At 38.6% G+C, this 21,189-nt stretch overlaps 1 protein-coding gene across 1 annotated transcript; it reads right to left on the bottom strand.

Annotated features, from left to right (window-relative positions):
- Positions 1-106: 106 nt before the first annotated feature.
- LOC126366963 (phosphoribosylformylglycinamidine synthase) lies at positions 107-20,303 on the bottom strand. Its single transcript, XM_050010307.1, has 24 exons — positions 20,205-20,303; positions 17,451-17,846; positions 17,060-17,373; positions 16,674-16,810; positions 16,475-16,587; positions 15,868-16,121; positions 15,420-15,551; positions 14,271-14,399; positions 13,758-13,886; positions 13,226-13,300; positions 12,473-12,664; positions 11,712-11,885; positions 10,920-11,068; positions 9,615-9,818; positions 8,183-8,378; positions 7,709-7,835; positions 7,118-7,233; positions 6,525-6,787; positions 4,513-4,645; positions 3,316-3,417; positions 2,379-2,525; positions 1,838-2,048; positions 1,126-1,367; positions 107-883 (listed from the first exon to the last, which is right to left on the bottom strand). Exons 2-24 carry the CDS (start codon positions 17,780-17,782, stop codon positions 693-695), a joined length of 4,062 nt encoding a protein of 1,353 aa, XP_049866264.1. The 5' UTR covers positions 17,783-17,846; positions 20,205-20,303; the 3' UTR covers positions 107-692.
- Positions 20,304-21,189: the final 886 nt, after the last annotated feature.

Raw genomic sequence — 21,189 nt, 5'->3', positions numbered from 1 at the left:
CACTTACAGCTAATACAAGGCACATCAGATCACAAAATTGATATAATATTGAAATTTCCACTTACAAAACTTGGAATGATTTATTGGAAGACGACTTTTTATGTGATTTCATCACAGGCTTTCTTATAATGTATATAATTACATTTTTATAAAAATAAAATAACAAATATATATGTAGAAATGTGTATATAAAGTACAGTACTTAATAGTTTATTTTCTCAAAAATATTTGTAATTATACTTAATAAAAGTGCCTCCTAGACACTGTATAAGTCATCTAGGAAAGATGTATGAGGCCTAATGAATGGATTCTTATTAAATACTTTAACATTATTATTCGAGGAATCCGCTTCCTAATATTCTTTTATAAAACTGGATTATACAGTGACAATTTCATTTGTCATATTTTTATCATTAGCTAGTAAATACTTGTATGGTGCGTCCAACAACAATATTTTTTTAGGAAAATTGAAAAACTTAAAATTAACAGATATCTAATAAAATTAGATTTTGAATTGAAAAATTAAGTAGGTTAACCATAATGTACCACAAAAAAAGAATAAACGAAATGCGCTTAATATAACTGTTGAGAGAATGTTTGTGGACAAAGGTCAAACGCCATACTCATAGTTCAACAATTATTCTTTTTTGAATATCAAAATTCTAATAAAAAGACAATTTTGAGCAGTTGGTCTATTGCTGGGAAGCCCAAGTGTAGGCGTTTTGGAAGAGCCGTATCCATGGTGAGGCGTTGCTGGCCGGGTCGGACGCGCGTGGGGGAGCGGCGGGCGGCGCGGCGGCCTGCCAGCGCAGCACGCAGCGCTCCGGGTGCGGCATCATGGCCACGTGACGCCCGTCGCGGGACCGCACGCCCGCCAACCCGTCTGGGGGAAAATTCAGTTAGTTGGCTCGAGAAATCAGTTCAAATTTTGACACATGTTTATGTCATAGTATCGAAATCAAAAAAGAAATTGAATCTTGATTTTAAGTAAAGTGTCCCCACTGCTTTTTCCTGTTCCATCTTGCTACCTAAGACCATTGATGTATATAATATAATAATGTTACTATAGTGGTAAGACTAAATAATGAATCATTAACATCGCCAGGTCGAACATTTACTACTCACCAGGGCTACCGTTGGGGTTCATCGGATAAACTTCGGTGGGCGCTCCATTATCATCGACATACTGCATGGCGACTTGGCGATTCTTGTGCAAGGCGGAGAGTAAATGAGGCTCGGACACTGTGAAGCGACCTTCTCCGTGCGCGACCCACACTCCGAGTACACTGCCGCCCATACCGCGGAACCATACGTCCTCTTTAGTCGTGTCTTCCGTTATCTTCACCGCGCTCCAGCGGCATTCGAACCTATGGCAGATAAAGTCAAGATTTAGTGGGCTACTCTCAAGTTACATAGATCTCATTTGTGGTGGATATTTGGATTTTGGATCAAGTGTTTCCTTTTCTGTATAACAAACGTAAATTCGTCCATGCTAGGCAAGAAACGAGAGGGGAAAATGTGAATATGCCACGCTGGTACGTCGTAGAAGTCGCATGTCGGTATGTATACAAGCAGCTATACAAGGACACGGACAATAATATGTGACTAACAGTTCAACGTATTTGGTGACTTGATTCTGCCGACCCAAATAGGAATTACTGACGAATATTTATATATTATTGTACTAACACAGTTGGCTCGACCGATATAGCCAGAGATACCGCCTATCACGTTGGTCTAACAAAAAGCTCGGTGAGGTGTGGGTACTTAGTTCATCTTGCGATGAATGTACCTGTGACTACTGTTAACATACTATTCTAACATTCACATGACATACCTTTCAGAAGCGTTATGGTCCAAAAATACTTGTTTCCTATCACTCTGCTTCGGCTCGGGATCGAACCAGCCAAGTAGACCCATCAGCTGACAACCGTTACACACGCCGAGCGAGAATGTGTCGGTTCGGTTCTTGAAGTGTGTGAACTGCGAGCTAAGACCCTCGGAGAATAGGATGCCCGCTGCCCAGCCCTTGGCGGAACCCAATGTGTCTGGAGATAAAACATACATTATTATTGTGTTGTAGAGGTGCATGTACTTGGGAAGCTTGCTGGAATGATTGGCCAGAGTACGCACAGGACCGCGAAAAATGGAAAGAACAAGGGGAGGTATTTGCCCAGTAGTGGGATCTTGTAGGCTAGATTAGATGTATATGTAAAGTTGTAAGTTATCTCGACACAAACCTTCTCTAGTTTAACAGTGCTAGTTGACATAAAAATATCTTGTAATGTATGATAGGAATAAATAACTGATAGTCTAGAGTACAGTGCAAAAAATATCCTCACCCATAAATGTGAGACATTTTTTATTAATTTACTTGCCGGCATAACTGAATCCACCAGGGAACACCAGCCCTTGGAAGGCGTCGAGTGTGATTTTCTTTCTTTGCAGATCACTCATGGTCACGTCAAACACTTCGAAGTTCGCCATGAGGAGAGACGCGATCATCTCACGGTCACCATTGGTACCTGAAACGGGAATTGGCTAGTTACCAACTAGTCAAATCAGTTACTTTTACTAAACGTCAGAACACGAAATTACTATGGCATTTGTATGAAAAAGCACACTGTGACGTCCGTCATAGAACAACGTGATAAAATTTTGGACTTATTATTACGTTTTTCTTGATTCTCTCTCTCTCTCTCCTTTGCATTAAAATTCATAACTAAGTTAAATAGATAAAAGATAATGTTGTTGTTAGTTCTAAATCTGTCTTTATTTAGTAATCAGAATTTCATAATTTATCTTGAACCTATAGAAATGAAAGAAAGTTCTGTACTGAATACTAAATTTCTTACTGAAATACCCCACCCTTTCGGACGGGCTGTGCTATGAGGATTTTGTCACTAACCCAGTGAGTATACATAAACAGCCTATATACGTCCCACTGCTGGGCACAGGCCTCCCCTCAATCAACAGGAGGGGGTATGGAACATACACCACCACGCTGCTCCACTGTGGGTTGGTGGAGGTGTTTTTACGGCTAATAGCCGGGACCAACGGCTTAACGTGCCCTCCGAAGCACGGAATCATCTTACTTTTTCGGACAATCAGGTGATTCAAGCCTGAAAAGTCCTTACCAAACAAAGGACAGTCTCACAAAGTGATTTCGACAATGTCCCCATTGGGACTCGAACCCGGACCTCCAGATCGTGAGTTTAACGCTCTAACCACTAGACCATAGAGGTTGTGAGTGAGTATATCCTGCAGAATTTAGTTAGTAGAAAAATATTATTATTCCACAAAATGGAACCGCACCTTCTTCACGCAGCACCGCAACCCTAATAGATTTAGTTTTGACGACCGCTGCGGAAGGATCGAATGTGACGTTGTACGTAACGCCTTTTCTTTTCTCCAGCCCTGAAAATAAATATCAAACTTAAGTACAAACCTTACCACATTCCACACAAAAAAAAGGTTTGACTGTTATGATAATCGAACTTTTATGTTAAAAATGTTACGTGGGTAAATTATTTGGGCAGTAATCTATCTAGCCTCTATAATCGTTATAATGTGTACTCAGTGCTTAGCATTCAGAAATACAAGTATATAAGAAAGGTGACAATTACTTTTAATAAGTATTAAAATAAGTATTTAATAAATGTTTTTGAAGGTGAAACGTTAAAAAAGGTGCTCTTGTGATGTATGTGAGTAATGCTTGTCACTAGAATTAAAAACATTGTACAGTATAATTATTTGATAAATATATTTTAAGATAAATTATTTCATGTTGGTTTCCAGGATTTGTGCCCGGTTAATGGCAGTAGGCTATTGCATGGGACTTATACACCTGGCGAGGAGTGGATGTACTATTACACATCTGCCTACCCCTTTGGGGATACAGGTGTGATGCTATATTATGTTACGTAACCATTTGCAGGAATAATTGGATCAAACATAAAGATAACTATTAATGTATACAAGCACAACTGTAAATAATAATGTAATGGAATTCTATAGTCTCTGCTTACCCCGGTGGGAAATAGGCGTGAGTTTATGTATGTATGCACAACTGTAATACTAGTGTTATTTGTAACCGGTATCAATATTTAAAACAATAAACTTAATTCTTTTTAAAAAACAGTATATGTTTGTACTTCTTCTTCTTCTATCGTGTGGGTTGTGAGGTGGATTACCAACCCCATCCTGCCTGGTGTCAGGGTTACTATTGAACCGCCAAAGGCCCCTGGTATGGCTCATGTAACGACTACTAACTTGCATCAGTAAGTAGTAACCGGGACCGGCTTAACGTGCCATCCGAAGCACGAATCATCTTGCTTTCAGACAATCAGGTGATCAGCCTGTAATGTCCTAACCAAACTAGGGATCACAAAGTGATTTTCGTGATATGTCCCTATGTCGCTCAAACCAATGGACCACCAAGGTCGTTGCATAGCAGAAAATGGTTTATCAAATTATTTACATCAGGCTTTGAGTTCAGGATCTCAGACCTACCTTGCCATTCCTGTCGGACGCAGTCAGAGTTGGCCTGTAGACATTCCAGTTGGTAGCTGGTCTCCTCCCACATCCTATATACGTCTATGAGTGTAGTGTCCAGAACATTCTCTCCGTTTACTTTTACCACCACCTGCAATATAAATGAAGCAATCATCAATAACGACCAATTAATATGTGCCGTATACACTCAAAGTCGAATACATATAAACCATTATCGAAACCCTTGCCTATGTATAGCGTATTTAAAACTACTAAGGAAGAATCGAAACCCTTGCCTATGTATAGCGTATTTAAAACTAATAAGGAAGAATCGAAACCCTTGCCTATGTATAGCGTATTTAAAACTACTAAGGAAGAATCGAAACCCTTGCCTATGTATAGCGTATTTAAAACTACTAAGGAAGAATCGAAACCCTTGCCTATGTATAGCGTATTTAAAACTACTAAGGAAGAATCGAAACCCTTGCCTATGTATAGCGTATTTAAAACTACTAAGGAAGAATCGAAACCCTTGCCTATGTATAGCGTATTTAAAACTACTAAGGCAGAATCAGACACCCCTGCCTATGTATAGCGTGTTTAAAACTACTAAGGCAGAATCGAAACCCCTGCCTATGTATAGCGTGTTTAAAACTACTAAGGCACAATCAGAAACCCCTGCCTATGTATAGCGTATTTAAAACTACTAAGGAAGAATCGAAACCCTTGCCTATGTATAGCGTATTTAAAACTACTAAGGAAGAATCGAAACCCTTGCCTATGTATAGCGTATTTAAAACTACTAAGGCAGAATCGAAACCCCTGCCTATGTATAGCGTGTTTAAAACTACTAAGGCAGAATCAGAAACCCCTGCCTATGTATAGCGTGTTTAAAACTACTAAGGCAGAATCAGAAACCCCTGCCTATGTATAGCGTGTTCAAAACTACTAAGGCAGAATCAGAAACCCCTGCCTATGTATAGCGTGTTTAAAACTACTAAGGCAGAATCGAAACCCCTGCCTATGTATAGCGTGTTTAAAACTACTAAGGCGAAATCCGAAACCCCTGCCTATCTATACCGTGTTTAAAACTACTCAGGCAAAATCCGAAACCCCTGCCTATGTATAGCGGAACCCCTGCCTATCTATACCGCGTTTAAAACTACTAAGGCAGAATCGAAACCCCTGCCTATGTATAGAGTGTTTAAAACTACTAAGGCAGAATCAGAAACCCCTGCCTATGTATAGCGTGTTTAAAACTACTAAGGCAGAATCAGAAACCCCTGCCTATGTATAGCGTGTTCAAAACTACTAAGGCAGAATCAGAAACCCCTGCCTATGTATAGCGTGTTTAAAACTACTAAGGCAGAATCGAAACCCCTGCCTATGTATAGCGTGTTTAAAACTACTAAGGCGAAATCCGAAACCCCTGCCTACCTATACCGTGGTTAAAACTACTAAGGCAAAATCCGAAACCCCTGCCTATGTATAGCATGTTTAAAACTATTACGGCAGGATCGAAACCCTTGCCCTATCAATATACTTATAGCATTTTAAAACTACTAAGGCAGCACACTCACTTAAGCGAAGTCAGAGCTGAAGGAGCGTAAAAAATCTTGCTTTGTATCAACTCCCAGAGCTACGTTCATTGGAACCGCCCAGTAGTTGACCGTTCAACTCACGATATGGAGGTCCCGGGTTCCGGAAATCCCGATCGCTAGTTTGGTTAGGAAATTGCAGGCTCATCATACGGTTATCCGAAAGTAAGATGATTCGATCTTCGGAAGGCAGTCGGTGTCGGCTACTATTTACTTATAAGTACGTATGTGGTCAAAGGCATGTCAAAGGCCTTTGGTGGCTCAACAGCGACGCTAACATCAGTGTTGATGATTCAAATCCAAATTGAGGAGGTTGCTATGACAACCTATAGCAATTCGCAAATGCTGACGCTACCTACTGCCCGTTCGCACTGATTCCCCTCAAGTGGACGCGCAGATGGGATGTGCAGCTTATACAAAACACTAAATTACCTGCGAATTCATTCCATATTTCCCGACGGCACCAATAACTTTGGCATTGACGCCACCTTTCTTGTATTGATCGAGCACGTAAGTGACATCCTTCTGATCAACTTCTAGAACAATGCCAAGCTCTTCGTTGAAGAGAGCTTCGATAGCAGATACATTGGCCTTAAGGTCTAAAGTGAGACCACGAAGACCTCCAATGCCCATCTCAAGGACTGTTGTTATAAAACCTCCTTCGCTGATGTCGTGTCCGGATAACAGTTTCTTTTCTGTAATTAGGAGAGATTCATTGACATAAGTAGAATAAGTACCCCTTTTAGTAAACGAATCTTTAAAAATAACCTTTTATAAAAACCATAAAAGGTTTACCGTCCGAGCAGATAGATAAATATACATACATACAAAACTACTACTACTACTTGCACCCACTGTTGATACGAAGTTTACGAAGTCCTAAGATGGATATGATGAAGCTTATGGTGACAAGGGATCAAGCATGTCGCCCATAACAATGTTCATCGGTTATAATGTACATAATCCCTCTGACGGTTAGATAAGAACTTGTATTTTATCAAAATATTCATGAGCGCAATACGAACCTTTCAAGAGCTTCTGAGTAATTTTGAACAGAGATCTCAGAACCGCCGGGTCGTCAAGGTCCGGTGGGTTGTCCCCGAGTTGCTTATAGCACTGAGCTAATGCTGATCCGCCAAGCCTGCAACCAATATAATACAATTGATAATAGGGTACTTTCCACCAAGTCAAATCAGTTACTTTTTACTAAACGTCAAAACACGAAATTACTATGGAATTTGTATGAAAAAGCAACCTGTGACGTCATAGAAAAACGTGACAAAATGTCGCATTATTATTACATTTTTCTTTATTAAAAATCATAAATTAAGTTAAATAGAAAATGAAAACATTTTTTGACGCAATTCATCTTTGAGCTAGAAAACTAGCCAATTATTACACAATAAAAACCACAATAAAGTACTTTGAACATAACGTAAACCCACGACTATATCCCGATTAGGGTAGATAGAGGTACATCCATCGCAAGATGAAGTTAGTACCCATACCTCACTGATCTTTCCAAGACCTGTCATTTAGACCAACGTGATAGGCGTTGAGCCCTATCGCTGTCCACGATATAAAGTACTTTCTCTGTCAAATAATTACATACACACCTGTACTTATCAGTAACCGGAACGTGAATGAGTGCAGCGCCTTCCTTTAGCAGGGTCGGTTCAATTTTGACAGTAATATCGGGACAAGGGGCGTACGTAGACACTACCAGAGTACCCGGTGATTTCACTGAAACAAACAATTTGCATTATAATTTAAAGAAATACTTATAAAAAACCGATCGGAAAAGAATTCGAACCTATTGACAAGTCCGGTTCAGTAAGCGGACGCTGTGAAAAAACGGGATAACGCTATGGAGACGATGAATTTAAAGAAAATATTAAATAATAATTAGATAGATAGCTACACTGGTTAGATTATGTACGTTAATATCACACACGATAAATTCATTTCGTAACGTAACTGTGAGTAGTAAAGTGCAAAAAACTTTTAAAGACCGTAAATTTTTGATACACGATAAAGTTTGTATTCGGAATTGCGAATACTGTCGAAATTATAAACCAGATAAACACTACCTTTCTCCCCCGCGACATGCGCGCACATTGACAGCGAGTCCTTCCCGCCGTCGACGGCGACGCCTATCGCCTTCATGGCGGCACACACCGCGTCACAAGCGACTACTAATGCCGCGCCTTCCGCACCAGTCTTGCCTGCCCACATCCAGTTGCCGCTGCATTTGACGTCTTCTAACTCTGATATACCGGCGAAGACCTGTTGAAAGAAAGAAGTTACAAAAGTTCTACTATCATCTCCCTAGCATTACCCAGTTTTTCACAGGATCCGCTTACCTAACCTAATAGTAACATTAGTACCTTGCTCAATAGGTACTAATGTTACTATTTGAAAAGCTTCCTTCTTTCTTTTAAACTTCTATTTTGTTGTGCCCGAAAGGGTCTGTGATGTGAAACTCATATGTAACTTACCAATTTGTACACCATCATAGTATACACATAAAGAATATTGAATATTGAACCTGAAGATTTGACAGGTCCGGTTTTTTTACGAAAGCGACTGCCTGTCTGACTTTCCAACCCGCTAAGGGAAAACCAGCCCAATACAGGTTAGGTCACAATGTGGGTTCCTCACGATGTTTTCCTTCTTCGCTGAGCACGCAATAATAATTTATGATCCAAACATGAAATCGAAAACAAATTCGACAATCAATGGTTTAGGCCTCAATGGGATTCGAAGCTGCGACCTCAAAGTGAGAGGCCAGCGTTCTACTAACTGGGCTACCACGGCTCTTATAAAAGTTCTACTAACAATACAATAATAATATAATTGAAACAATAATGATTTTACTTTCCATGTCATAATGGTTTCATTCGAGGCGTTTTCATGCTAGAAGAGCGACTTCAAAGAAAAGAAGAAATTAAAGTGGAACCTTTTTGCATACAAATGAAGCTGATAAGGGATTTTTTAAGCGGATGGAACTGTACCAGTAAAAGTACCTAATCTAGGTAATTTTGGGAACTAACAGTGAGATGTTCAAACGCCAATTAAATCTAACAGGACTTTAAAGTCCCAGTTAAGTCACAGAATTGTTGCACAGACTTCTGTTAGCGGTGAACGGGAGTCTTTTTGCAAACCCAGTTACAAGATAACGGTTGATTAGCTAACAGATGATTTAAGCAGCGTTTGAGCTCACTGTAAGTTGGATATACAACACTGTATTATAAAGAAAATTCATCATCATCAGCCCATTAACGTCCCCACTGCTGGGGCACGGGCCTTCCCTATGGATGGATAGGGAGATCGGGCCTTAAACCATCACGCGGGCCCAGTGCGGATTGATGGTTATTAACGACTGCTAATGCAGCCGGCACCAACGGCTTAACGTGCCTTCCGAAGCACGGAGGAGCTCGAGATGAAAACTTTTTTTTTTGTGGTCACTCATCCTTTGCCTTTGCGAAAGTTGATAAAGAAAATAAAGAAAATTAATCTTACCAAATTAGTGAGAGCTTCTCCCAAAGACAGTCTCGCTCCGGCCGCCGGGTCTAAAAGACCCTTGATGTTCTGAGTGCCGATGGAAGTGGCCGAGCCGACGAGGTCGGTGTATGAGAGCGCGATGATGGCACAGTCGGCTAGCGGCGTGTGCAACGGACCCACGCACTGTTGCTGGGCCACCAGACCCGTCACGCATCTGTCTACCTGGTGATGTAGGAAATGTTAATGACATTTCAAACGCTCAAAAAGGACACAGGCACAAGGCAGAAAGTAGTACCAATAATGAGTCATAATGTGTTATTAAATCAGTGTCAGAAAACATAAGCTCACAACTATATCCCAATTAGGGTAGTCAAGAGGTACATCCGTCGGAAGATGAACAAAAAGCTCGATGAAGTGTAGGTATAAGTAACCCATAAGTCCCCCTTCTCCTATCGTGTGGGTTGCGAGGTGGATTACCAACCTCATCAACCCTGGTGTCAGGTTTATTACTGAGCTGCCCCTGACATGACTCGAGTAACGACTAAGCACTTACATCAGTAAGTAGTAACCGGGACCAAAGGCTTAACGTGCGTCCCCCAATAAGTGCCCCCTCAATCAGTGTTACTGATACAACACAGTTGGCTTGACCATTATAGATGGCGATACGGCTCACCAACTATCACTTTGGTCTAACAGAAATCAAGGTGAGGTTTGGGTACTTAATCCTCATACGATGGATGTATCTCTGACCAACCCATTGGGTTGGGATATTTTATTTACATAAACATAAACTGCCTATATATTTCCCACTGCTGGGCACAGGCCTCCCCTCAATCAACCGGAGGGGGTATGGAGCATACTCCACCACGCTGCTCCAATGCGGGTTGGTGGAGGTGTTTTTATTTATTTTATTTCATTGTTTCTTGAATACTTTACAGCTAACATAATTTATATCATTACATAGCTTAAATTCTTGCTGGCCAATTAAAAAGTATGACAAATCAAATTTTACATTACTTATATACGAGCGAATACATAAGACTTATACTTAATTAAAACAGCTGATAAAATGAGATGAAATGGAATATAAAAAAATAATTATAGAAATACACGTGTTGCACAAAGAGATCGGTGTGTGAAATTGTTAGGGTGTGTATGCGTGTGAAGTAGGTGAAGAAAGGTGTAATGTATGTATGTATATTGTATGACTGCATGTTGTTACAAATTTTAAAGAAAATAAATTAGGTCTGCTATGATGTGTCATCCGGTTCGTTATCAAATATAGGAAACTGTCTGATATATTATAATAACTACAAAACTCACCTTGTTAGTCAAGTATCTCTTGCTAGCCACATTGACGAGCCTCAGCACTCTGTCGAGGGCACTCTTAACCGTGATATCCTTTGGCAAGCTCAGTGGAAGCTTGGTCCTCTTGTCTTGCTTCAAGTCGAATGTTTTACGTGGCATATTGCCTGGAAGAATTGAGTGAAATTATAAGAACGAAATGGAGACTAAGGCGGTTATCACACGACGCGGTCGCAGTTACGCGACTAATGTAGCGATTCACCGCGCGGCGAGGCGGAGCGATAGCGCGGTCGCTCTGTTGGCTCGCTTGTTAAGAATCGACGCGTCGGTTTAGTCATAGTCATAGTCATTTATTGATAATAATAATTACACGTCACAGATATTAAAAAATTCAATGAAATTAAATATTATTACGGAATTCAATTACATTAAAATATATTATCAATTACAGGTTTACATACATATAACGAAAACGCCAACCGAAACCGCCACCGCATCGTCTGAGAACCACCTTAAACTTACTTAAAATTATGATAGATAACAACATAATATTCTCTAGCCATGTTTTTAGACTTATTTCGCCTTTACGAATTATAGAATGCAGCATCTGATACCCTAAATGACGAATAGTGGAAGATAACTGTTATTAGACACTTATCTAACAGATCCCTTATCTGGCAGTTTATCAAAAAGTTTTGTAAAATGCCCTAGGTTTCAAGTCGTATACACATTGTCTTAAAACTTCCATTTGTTTCAGGTTGCGGGAACAAGTAAAACAGGGATAAAAAACCCAGAAGTTATTAAACATACCTAAGACAGCTTCCAAGTGCAAGTCATACGGCAGCTTGGCCTGGACATCTGGCCTGCTCCTGACCGGTCGGCTTAGGTATTTCTCGTTCAGAGAATCCTCGACGAGACTCATGTATCCGTCACCCGTCACTTCGCCTACAAACGACACCGGACACCGCTCACGGTTGCATATTTCTGTAATAAAAAATAGAAAATACCAGTAGAAATAAGACGATATTCATTAATATATACATAATTAAAACACATAACGGGCTCTTACCGCGTTTAAAGCAGGGATATGAGACTCCCGATAAGAACCCGTAAAGCCTAAAACTATCCTAACACAGGGTGTTAGTGACATCGTAACGAAAACTTTGAGGGATGATTCAGTTGATGTCAAGTGGAATTTTCCGTTGCAAAATCCCCCTCAGTATTCGTTACGATGTCACTGTACGAGGTACTGTATATGATTTTTTCCGATAGGTGGCATAGCCGAGCTGCATTGTGTGACCGATCGGCAGAGACCCGGTTGAGGGAGCTTAAACTGGTCATGACCCCCGCAAGATATTTTTTGGCCATACGCAACAATAACAAGTTTATACTTCTATCTAGGTATATTTATATAACCAAATATTTTTTCTAAAACACCTAGTAAAATACGTATAGGAGTTCTGTATGTTAGCCGTTATCCAGACTCTTCTAAATACTAAGTACAAAATCACATTTTCAATAACATATCGAAATAAAAAAGCTTACTGCAGATAAAAAGTACCCTCAATTACCTTCTAGTATGTGTTTGTTTGTCTTAGAGCATAGGAGTGCATCGTTTTCTTGATACTCGGCGCCCCACAGCTCAAGTGTGGTGATAGTGGGGTCTCCTAGTTGGAATTCCTTAGTGAAGACCACTGCCCCTTCTGGCTCTACCAGCTCCTTCAATACGTTGCCGTTACCACCGGCGCCTTGGTCATGAATGGCTGTAAAGTTTAAAGTCATTACAATAACTTGCTAAATGATTCAGACATTTTTGTAAAATAATCTATAAGAATCATTTTTGTATTATCTCCTCAAGGAGATCAAGGACATTCAGCAATATGTCTATGTAATTTGTGTTAATAAATAAATAAATAAATAAATAAATATATTTGATTCTCCATACTATTAGACTTGCAAGGCATGGAACCATAGTCCCATCCTAAATGGTTACTTGATTAAATCTTATGGCGCTTTCCTCTTCAGTCTCAAAAAAATGTTTGGGTTTCTCATTAGATCCACTGCCATTTCATTTGATTTCAATGGTTTACCAGCCTATTTTTGTACTTTGATATATTACTTTTGATTTCTTCCTTGACTGTTTTTATTTAAAGATCGTGATGTATCATGACATTTGTTACGTACCAAGGAGCATCTACTATTAATCTAAGTACTTTTGACTGGAACCTCTGGAGTATTTCAATGTTGGAGTTAGCAGTTGTACCCCATAGTTGTATGCCGTAAGTCCATATTGGTCAAAAATAACAATTTTAAAAGAGACTTACACTCAACCGGATTTATATCAGACTCCAAACAACCTCTTACGACACGATTGAGACGATTCCCCATTTCAGCATCGCCTGCAAAAGTAATAAATTAAAATACACTTTTAACAAATTGTTTGTCCATCGATTGATTTAGCTTTATTCTGTTCTATTCTTTAAGCTTATGGGCTGTTACTGCCTAGATCATCATGGGCTGTTACATTTTATCCTGGTAAGTGGTTTTATGCCATTAGATACCAATATAATGTACCCTAACATGTTTGTTTGTTTGTTGTCGAAACTCGGTACCGGACTAATGCAACAATGAGTTATTAGTTTTCACCAACACAGTTGGTTCGAACGTTATAGACGGCGATTGGAGTCAACACCTATCTATAACGCTGGTCTAACAGAAAGGTGGCTAAGGTGTTGGTACTTAGTTAATGTTGCGATGGATGTACCTCTGACTACCCCAATTGCGGTATAGTCATTAGCTTATGTTATGATATATATTTGCTGTATACAAACATATAAAGACAATAGATAAACTGACCTCGCTGCACAGCTCCGAAGTCGAGGGCGTGGTCTCGAGAGTCGCCGCCCTGAACGGCTACGGACGAAGCCGCGCCACCACCGACACCAATACGATACACTGGACCACCTACTTTCACCAACAGCATGCCTGCCAAAATAATTACAACTTTATATTTGTAGACACAGATAACATATTACCAAAATGTTTATAATCCGTGGCGCATAAGTTGAACAACCTTGACAATTTTCTGGGTCTCGCTCAAAGTACCGTATTGAGCTTGGAGTTTGTATTGAAATACTGTCTTGAGACGTCATCAATAAAAGCGGTTGATACTTAATTCATAAATAAAATTCAAATATAAGTCGAAAAGTAAAATGAAATCGTTTTTTGATCATTTTAGGGTGGCTTCTATTTATAGATTAACATTTTATAATTTTTCTTTGACCCAGTCAAATACCCTTTTTTTTTAAATTCTAAAACCCACTCGTTCCAAGACATTCTCTCTTAACTTGTCAATCGATAAAATCATACCTTTCTCGGGATGATTCTTCCTAATCATTGTATGGGGCATGTATCCGATGCCGCCACTGAACATGATAGGTTTCACGAACTCCTCTCTCACGTTGTCGCCATTCTTCAAACCATAAGACTGGACAAATCCTGGAACAATTTGATTAGATAAGTACTGTCCTTTCGACCTCCTAACTAACCTGTTTAGGTTTATCGATGTTTTTAAATTAATGTATGTGTGATTTATGAAGTGTTAAATAAATTGCAGAACGAATTACCTAAAGGACCGTTTTATAGTTAGAACTTGTAGCAAATATAATGATAAATACAATAGCATTGACATATATCTGCCCTCAAAGCGTTAGAACAGATGTAACATCAACTTTTCTTTTCTTTTTTGTATTACTTACTTAGTTAATTTATTTATAACTTCTGTCTACTTCTCAGTGATGCATGTTTTAGTTATAAGTGGAGACTTTATTGGCTAATGTACAAACTATTTGCATTTTTTAAATTGTTATTTAAGCTGTTTGTTTCCCGATTTGAAATAAATAAATAAAAACTAAGTAACAATCTCCATTCAGTAGTTGAGCGTTGGGTTCACGATCCGGAGGTCCCGAATTCTAATATCATAAAATATCACTTTGTGATCCCTATTCTGAGTAGGACATTACAGGTTGATCACCCGATTGTCCCAAAAGTAAGATGATCCATGCTTCAGAAGGCACGTTAAGCCGTTGGTCCGGTTACTACTTACTGATGTAAGTATGTAGTCGTTATATGAGCCATGTCAGGGGTTATTGGAGGCTCAATAATAACCCTGACACCAGGGTTTCACACGATAGTAGAAGAAGTAGTGTCATAACATAACATAACATAACAAATACTTTATTGCACAAACAGGAAAAAACAAAATACAAAACAAAAGAGAAATAGAATTAGTACAATAGGCGGCCTTATTGCTAAGTAGCAATCTCTTCCAGGCAACCTTTAAGTATAGGAGATATTGAATATTAGGTAATATAGCGTCCTGTTGATAAATATCATAGTGTCCTGTTGATAAACGGTTTATAATGACACTGGCCGAGAAACAAGTCAAGGTTCTGCAACCACTAAACTACTAACCCAACAATGTAACCCATAGCCCAGTTAAACATAGGTATAACTTACCTGAAACCACAGGTTCACCGAACTTGTTTCCATAATCCGACGCTCCGTTACTAGCTTCAATGATGATTTGGAGGGGACTAGCAAAGTTGCTTGGGTACTCCCAGTTTTTCTCTTCCCATGGCAAGTCGTATCCTGAAATAAATGAGAAATTATAACAATACGTCTTTGATCGACTTCTTTCACTTTCACTTGTCTGATTACAAGTCAATGTTTGAATCATAAAGACAGATTAGAATGAGATTAGAATAGTTTTTTAGCATTAGGCATACTGTCATATCGAAGATTTTTCATATACCCTTCTCATTAAAAGCTAAGGAGTTATGAAATATAATACATCGTAGTCTACATTGGCGTTCTGTTTCAGATTTATGATATTTATGACCATTGTCTTGAAGTTAATTAGTTGGTTTAGTAATAAATAACCAACATAAGTTACGAATCCTCGAACCTGGAATATGCAGGTTCCCAACACTGTATCCCGCAGTGCCGGCGACTGTGTGTCCTCCTCTTCCCACTCCTTGCACGTCCCGTATCCTGCCACCAGTGCCCGTGGTCGCTCCACTGAACGGCGCGACCGCTGTGGGCATGTTATGTGTCTCTGCCGTGAAGATGATGTCTGACTCGGTCACTTCTTGAACAACTTCGGAAGGGGCTTTGACGTCTTTAGGACGCAACTTCGTATGCTTGAAACCTTTTATGGCACTGGAAAATTAAGAAAACGTATGCAAAACCCACAACAGCCACCATAGTCTAGTGGTTAAAGCTTTAGGCTCACAATTTGGAGGCCCGGGATCGATTCCCGATGGAGACATTGTCGAAATCACTTTGTGAGACTGTCTTTTGTTTGGTAAGGACTTTTCAGCTTAAATCACCTGATCGTTTGAAAAAGTAAGATGTTTCCGTGTTTTGCAGGATACGTTAAGCTGTTGGTAACACCTCCACCAACCCGCAGTGGAGCAGCGTGGTGGAGTACGATCCATACCCCCTCCGGTTGATTAAGGGGAGGCCTATGCCCAGCAGTGGCATATAGGCTGTTTATGTTTATAAAATCTTACCTGCTGTTATCACCAAACTTGATGACATTATTATCGTTTGAGTTGTTTTGAGTGGACGCCACCATATCAATTAGTGATTCGTCGATCTCTTTGCCGTCCAGAATGAGCTTACCCTGAAAACACAAGTCTCATTAACATATTCACAGATAAGTAGGAGACCAAAATTCTCTCAACAAAACAAAAAGTACTTCAAACTGACCTTGAAGAACCAATGACGCGAGTGCTCACTGTTGCTTTGAGCAAGATCAAACAACTCAACGCTGGTAGGGTCTCTCTTTAGTTTGTTTACGAACAGATCCATGTATAAGTCCATATCCCAGGAGTCGAAAGCCAAACCTGGTAAAATAAACATTGATTTTAAGTCTCTAAAGTGATCTGAAGTGCCTATAGTGATTAGATTTGATAAGAGTACTATTTTAATTAAAACACATAATAACGGGTTCTTACCGCGTTTAAATGGGGATATGAGACTCCCGATATTTCTTCTCATATCCCCATTTAATCGCGGTAAGAACCCGTTATTATGTGCTTTAATTATGATAATAACCGCGTAAACTTAAAACAATGTATAAGAGTACTATTTACCTAGCTTTTGGTTTACTTTCTCCATAGCAGGTCTACCTTCCTTCTGTAATGGCACAACAAACCATGGCTCAAGGTCTTTGGGTAGACCTTCATTAAAACTTTTGCGGGGGAGATTCTCCTTAGTATAAATGCATTGTGTCATCCTATCGTGCAGTGAGGAAGCCAGCTCCTCAAATTGCTTCTTAGTGACATCTTTGGCTTTTTGGAAAGTGATGAGGTACCGAGTAGAAACCTCAAGGCGGACGATATCGTTTAAGCCCACACTTTCGCATATTTGCACAGAGTTACTGGAGTCTGCTGTTGAAAAGTTGAACCTGAAAAACAATGGCGTGTAAAAAATATTTCCACTCCACGCAAAAATAAAATAATAAAGTCATAATCTTAAATATACCTTGGTCCAATTTCAATGATCAGCTGATTTTGCTCCACATTTTTATACACAGTTTCATTCTTCAAAGCATGCGGCTGCATAGGGGAACTGAGAAGCCATTGCAATACTTTTATCTGGTTGATATTGAGATAGTCGCAACCTTCAGCTAACTCGACATGGTAACAAAGTTCAGTTGATAACTGGGTCACATCTGAATCAACTAGCTTCAACTTCTGTAGTATTTCCTTGGTTTTATGAGCACTAAATGCCTCGGATGAAAAGAATCTTATGATACACATCGTGACGTTAATACATGTACGCGTATAGTCGAAGTCTCGCAGACTACTGTTCATAAATGGATCTCACGGACAGTACATAAATTAAAGTCTTACATCAATGTCAGAGTTCAATTTATATCTGAAACAAATACAGACAAACAAGTTTAGCTTATGCAACCTCAATATACTACGTAGGCACGTATTTTCGTCTCAATTACAATAATGTTATAGTGGCTAGTGTATTACAGTATTGGAATTTCACTCTGACACTCGTAGATAAGAGTTTACCGTCATATGTTTATCGAAACAAAAGGTTATCAGAGACCACTAGCCGACTTTGAATTATGCGAGTCTTTAACATAAGAAGTTACTAGGTACTTTCAAAAGCGATCAAAAGAGATTTTTTATAATATGACTTATGATTACATTACAGGTCTTTGAAATAATTTAATTAAGAAATTAATTTAGGGAAGAAACACCATCTTTTTCAGTCATGATTTACTGTGGTGAGCTGTAAATTATACTTATTCAGTAAGATGTAGGTACTTTCTTGCAAAGCTGCTTCCTACTGCTATAAGGACTTTAAATAATATTATTTTATTTCCAATAGCATTTTATTTGACTTAACGATAATGTAACATGAACCCTGGGTGACTGTGCCAAACTCATATGCCCTGCTTAAGTTAATAGGTATGCTCTTAGATTAATTTCCTCTTTAAAATAATGTTTGTTTTAATAACTATTTTGTTTTTAAACTTTTTGTTTTTGTAGCTGCATAGTTTGCAGGTAATATTTGTTATGCCCTTACCTATACATACACAAACTCACACCCCAGACCCAAAATGGGGCAGGCAGAGCCACAAAAGTATAAAAAGATGCAACAATAGGCTGTTCAACAACTTACTCAAATAAGAGATTTTTACGAAACATGATAACGAAAATGTTCTATGGAATTTGTATGAAAATTGATGTAATCAATAGCAGGTCAAACATCGATCAATTTGTAATGTGACATAATAAACTGAGCCACAGATATATGAATTTTTTGCCCATCGATTCCTATTATTGAACCTATGATTTAAAAAAAGAATTTATTTTGATTTGTATTCTTTGTACCTAAATAAATAAATAAGTAAAGTTTATTACAATATACAATATTGTAATTGTCATGCATAATATAGGTACTTTATTTTTCTATTTTCTTCTTTATAAGACCTCCTATATATAAAAAAGCATCAAGTAAGAACAACAATTATTTTTACTACTCCTACCTACCACTTAATTTACTAATTCACGTAGCTACAGATTTTCCAACTCATTTCATGTTTTGCAGCTTCAAAATACATTCCTTAAATAATCATGAAAAACATAATAATAAGTCCAACATTTTATTATCACTCTATAATTTTATAATTTTCTTTCTATAATTTTACAGTGTGCTTTTTCATACAAATTACATAGGAAATTTGCATTAAAGCCTCACAATTGCACCACACCACGAACTGTCCCATCTGTGCTATCCTTAAGAACTTGTCAAATACCACTTCGGGTACGATGTGCATGGCGACAGCACCACCGCACCGGGTAATAATAAAAATGTGAGGCGCACAGCACTCCACACAATTAAAATGGTGCGATACCGGACCGGATTTATAGTTCAGTCTACACAGATTCAATTGTATGTTACTACTATAACTGACTTAACAAGTTGGAAACAAGCAAGGTTTTTAAATAGCACCCAGTTTCTTTGACATAATTTAGAAACTGTTTCAAGAAAGTAGGGGTTACTGTTAGATTTGAAAAGTCTAATCTAAATGCACTTTGATTGTTTCATTTATATATAAAGATAAATAATTCAGTTGCTTTTATTCAATGTTAGTAACAATCGAAGTACAAATATCTTTCCAAAACAGAACATAAACAATGGAACTTACTGTAATTGACAACAAAATTAAAATAATATTAATATAATACAATTTGTCGCATAATCAAAAACATACGTAACTTCGTCATGTCCAACTATGCGTTTAAGTGTTCTGAATCTGACCTGGTCCAAACAAACCCATTACACTAGCGGCATGCCCCGTTGCACAGCCACTGACAGGGATTGGACCAGGTAAGACTTGAGCATAAATACCAAAAGACAGATTGTGTACTTTCTAACATGCCACAATTATATGGGCTATCGGTTTGATGGTCCATCGTAGGACTTCATGACATATAAAAACTATTATCTTCAGACTACCTGCGTGAGTTCATGATGTAGGTGTATTTACGTTCGTAAATAACTTTTAAAGTTCTATCAACCTATATCTTAAGTTTTATAAACTTTTTAGAACTAAGCAAGTACTTTTCTGTTAACTTAACCATGAAGACAACGATAACTTTAAAAATAAGAATAAAGTAAATTTATTTACTTTAACGACATGTAATAGATATATAAACAATAACCAAGAATAAAATACCCACGTGTGTAATAACGAAAATGTTTACTTACCTATTTATTTCGAATTTGTCGCAAACCACAAACTTTTAACTTTACAACTTGATTCCGATGGCTCGGCTCGGCCTCGCTCGATCATGACATTGACGTTTGATTTGACGTTTGCTACGCGACTTTTCTTAGGGTTCAGTAATAGCACCTTAAAAACATACATATTTTTTGTTTTTTTTTTTCAAAAAGCCTCATTAGGTACATATTTCAGCATGATACAAAGTACTCTGTGGTTGGTTGGCAGTCCTATTAGGAACTCGGCATTGAAATGATGCAATATCCCTTCGCCGCACCCGAGTTTGGGCTTCATGGGCGGTTATCTTCATACATAATATGTCATTCTCGCATTAAGTCTATGGGCGCTCATATTGAAGATGACAGTTCCACCCCGCCCCTCCTTCTTACTTCTTTCCTATTTCGCCTGCCATGCCATAGTGCAAAGACCAGTCGCCATCTTGTTCGACATGACATTTTCAAAGTGCCTCCACAACATTTAATTCGTTTAATTCCGTAACTTATCCTCTCAATTTTTGTAGCTGTATTATCTAACTTTCACCAGGTCCCATAAGTGTAGTGTTGTGAGTTGTGATAGTAGAGGAAAGGACGTCAATTTTTATAGATTTCCAAAATCTGAGATAGAACTTCAAAAATGGGTAGAGTGCGCATTGGTTCTGAAAAATTGCAAAGTGTCCTGAACTTACGAAAACAGAAAAGGTTTTTCTCATCGCCACGCGTGAGATCTTGCCTCCGCATTCACGCTTATCCAACATTATTTAGTGCTGATGAGATCACTACTGATATGCCCCAAGGCTTACACCACGACGCCGATGAAACCAGTAAGTAACCTTAGAGTTATTTAACATAATTTATCACATTATTTATTATTAAGTTGCTATTCTATTAACAATTGATGATCTGTTTGTTGTTCTGCTCAGATAAGTTGGTCTGTTTGGGACAGTTGGTAGTGAAAAGAACAGTGGCAGAAGTC

This window comes from Pectinophora gossypiella, chromosome 5 (genome assembly GCF_024362695.1).
Source record: "Pectinophora gossypiella chromosome 5, ilPecGoss1.1, whole genome shotgun sequence".
In the NCBI taxonomy this organism is placed as follows: Eukaryota; Metazoa; Arthropoda; class Insecta; order Lepidoptera; family Gelechiidae; genus Pectinophora; species Pectinophora gossypiella.
The sequence above is the reverse complement of the archived record's forward strand: the minus strand, read 5'-3'. Positions and strand labels throughout refer to the sequence as shown.